This window comes from Ischnura elegans, chromosome 6 (assembly GCF_921293095.1).
Source record: "Ischnura elegans chromosome 6, ioIscEleg1.1, whole genome shotgun sequence".
In the NCBI taxonomy this organism is placed as follows: domain Eukaryota; kingdom Metazoa; phylum Arthropoda; class Insecta; order Odonata; family Coenagrionidae; genus Ischnura; species Ischnura elegans.
Window position 1 is genome coordinate 103,295,062 of NC_060251.1, and position 2,593 is coordinate 103,297,654.

The window sequence follows — 2,593 nt, forward strand, 5'->3', positions numbered from 1 at the left end:
TCTTGTGGAAACTATTGCCTGCAGAGGTGGTGAGGTCTTTGTTGTAGGGAAAAGTTTTGAGAATGTGTCCCCTTTTTATGACAGTCCATCACTATCACAGAATGTTGGAATATGTGAAGCAAGTGACTTTTCAAATTTAAATGTATGGGCTATGAAAGACGTGAGGGGAAAGGCTTGCGCTATTCCCTATGCTGGGTTGGACCAGAAGTTTCATATTTCTGAGCTTCTTCACTGCCATTAAGCTGTGAGTAAGAGTATGTAAATTACTGTTTGTCGTAATTATCTTCATAAATGTTTATATTATCCAATGCTTGACCACATTCCTTTCATTCCAGAATGCCGTGGGTGGTTGCGGAGTTCCTGCCGCACAGGGAGTTTGATGACGTTACTGTCCAAACTATTCCGTATAGTTGGGTCAACAGAGTGGGGGGCAAGCTCTTCGCACTTTATCCTTCTGGCAATTGTAAGTCAACCGTTGTCAGGAGGATGATAGTGAAGCAGATGGAGCCTTGTGAGGAGTGGGACGTACTCCCATTGAGATACGTTACAACTCCATTTGGTAAGAAACCTTTGATACTTCATTTTGCCATTCTGGCATGTATTTGCATTTTTCTTGAGATTGTTGAAGTTCAAACTGCTTAGATTCATTTCTTTTTTTTTCAAGAAACATTGCATGCTGCCACTCAACTGGAAATCGAAGTGGTGGGTTGCGAGGAGACGGACCTTGAGGCCTTCCTTTCCTCATCTGAGAGGCTTAGGAGGAAAAGGAAGGTGAAGGGTCAGAGGTATCCGGGAGAGAGCAACTCTGACACTGAGTGCTCGGATATTGATTATTTGAGTGACCCACCAGCACCAGGTAATTTGCTTGCCATATATCTTGGAAGTGTTTAAAGAAGAAATATATGTTGAATAGTAATTATTACAACTGCTCCTTTTAATTGATGAAATAACTAGGGCTATCCAGTGGAAGTCATGGACCCTCTGTTGCTTCTACCAGCAAAACTGGGATGGTGTCCGTGACAGGAGAGTCCAGAGCAGGGTTGAAGAAGGCAGTGGAGAAGCGAATGGCATCCTCTAATGGCCTGCCCCAGAATGCAGGGAAAAGGAGTATGCCACCTAAGCCATCCGTCACCAAGAGCTCTGGGCTGAACGGGAAGGCAGGAAAAGGAAATATGCTGCCAGAGATGCGAATGTCCAAAAACCCTGGGGTTAACGCAGTAGAAACTCCAACGCCCTCAACATGTAGCAGTGGGCTGCCCCGAATGAAAAAAAATGGGGGAGTGCTATTGACAAAGAAAGGAATGGATTCCCAGTTGCTGCATGAGAAGTCACCCATGTCCCAATCTTTGTTAAGTAAACTACAAACTCGTGCCAACGAGTTTTCCTCTACCGTGAAAAGTTTTTCTGAGGAAATGGGTAGTGATGCAAGAAGGGATGCAGGAAAATGTAAGCAAGTAATACCTCATGAATGTGAAAGTGCTAACGTCACAGCAATTTACTCACTATGCATATCTTTGTGTACCAGAAATGGTTCTAGTTAATGAATGAACTGTCCCTTGAATAATTGCTTTCATATTTACTTTCTCTTGCTTTCAGTTGGGCGTGATGACTACAACTTCAGAAGATTTGAAGCCAGGATGATGACAGAGCTGCAGGAAATTAAAGCAAGTATACAGGCGCTGTCCCTAAAAATTGATAGTTTGCCTGCAAGGGAAGATAAGGATGAGGAAGTGCAGCTTCTGCATGACCTTCCTTTACAGAGGTTGGAGGATTTGACTGAGTTTCAGGAGGCAGTTCGCTCCAATATAAAGTACAGATCATTTATGGTATGTGTTTTTATGCATTATTAACATAAAACCTAATATTTCTTTGCAATCACCATTACATCTATATTCCTCTGAATTTGCTGTACATGGCATTTTTCATTGGAGACTTGACCATAAACTGTGATCTTGTATTAACCATTAATGAAGTCATTTATTCCTTTCAGGTGAAATACTTGCGTTGCAGATGCTCTAATGCCCTCTACCAAAGTTCAGGGAAAACATTTGCGCCCTCCCTAAACAAAATTGTGAATGATGTGTGTGCATCCATTATGTGCAACGACTTAAGTCGTTTATTTTGCATGACAGGGAGGGCATCTCAAAAAATACCATTTGAGGCAGAGTACCCTCACATCATTGACCTGATATTTGGTATGTAATGCCAATGTCATCTGTTGAGACCATTGGGGTGTACTGCATATTTTTAATTATAATCTGATCAACATTTCTAATATCTCCTCCAGATGCTGTGAAGCAGAAAAATGTTAACGGCGTACCATTAGACATGGTGGTGGTGAAGAGGAGTATAGGTGAATGGTTCCGCCTATCAAGGGTGAGAGGGCGCTCCAAGGCAGCAGTAGCAGAATCTCAAAACGAGGACATAGCAATTTTTGAAATCCTAGATGAATCGAACATTTATCCATGTTAACCCCGGCAGCGCCCTAAACTAAGTGCGTAAGGACTTCATGAAAGAATTGGATACTATGTGTGATCCATCTCAAATAACCTATAAAATGTTTCTGATTTTTTGATTTGCATACCAAATTCTC

The 2,593-nt window shown here is 42.0% G+C and overlaps 1 protein-coding gene across 1 annotated transcript; it reads left to right on the forward strand.

Moving 5' to 3' along the window:
• The first annotated feature begins 967 nt into the window (after positions 1 to 967).
• Positions 968 to 1,994, forward strand: LOC124161437. The gene is made up of 3 exons (XM_046537756.1): positions 968 to 1,446; positions 1,597 to 1,810; positions 1,991 to 1,994. Exons 1-3 carry the CDS (start codon positions 1,008 to 1,010, stop codon positions 1,992 to 1,994), a joined length of 657 nt encoding a protein of 218 aa, XP_046393712.1. The 5' UTR covers positions 968 to 1,007.
• Positions 1,995 to 2,593: the final 599 nt, after the last annotated feature.

Coding starts and splice junctions, on each gene's coding strand:
- LOC124161437 (XM_046537756.1), top strand. CDS start 1,008: ATGGTGTCCGTGACAGGAGAGTCCAGAGCAGGGTTGAAGAAGGCAGTG. Junction 1,447..1,596: donor AAGAAGGGATGCAGGAAAAT/GTAAGCAAGTAA, acceptor TCTTGCTTTCAG/TTGGGCGTGATGACTACAAC.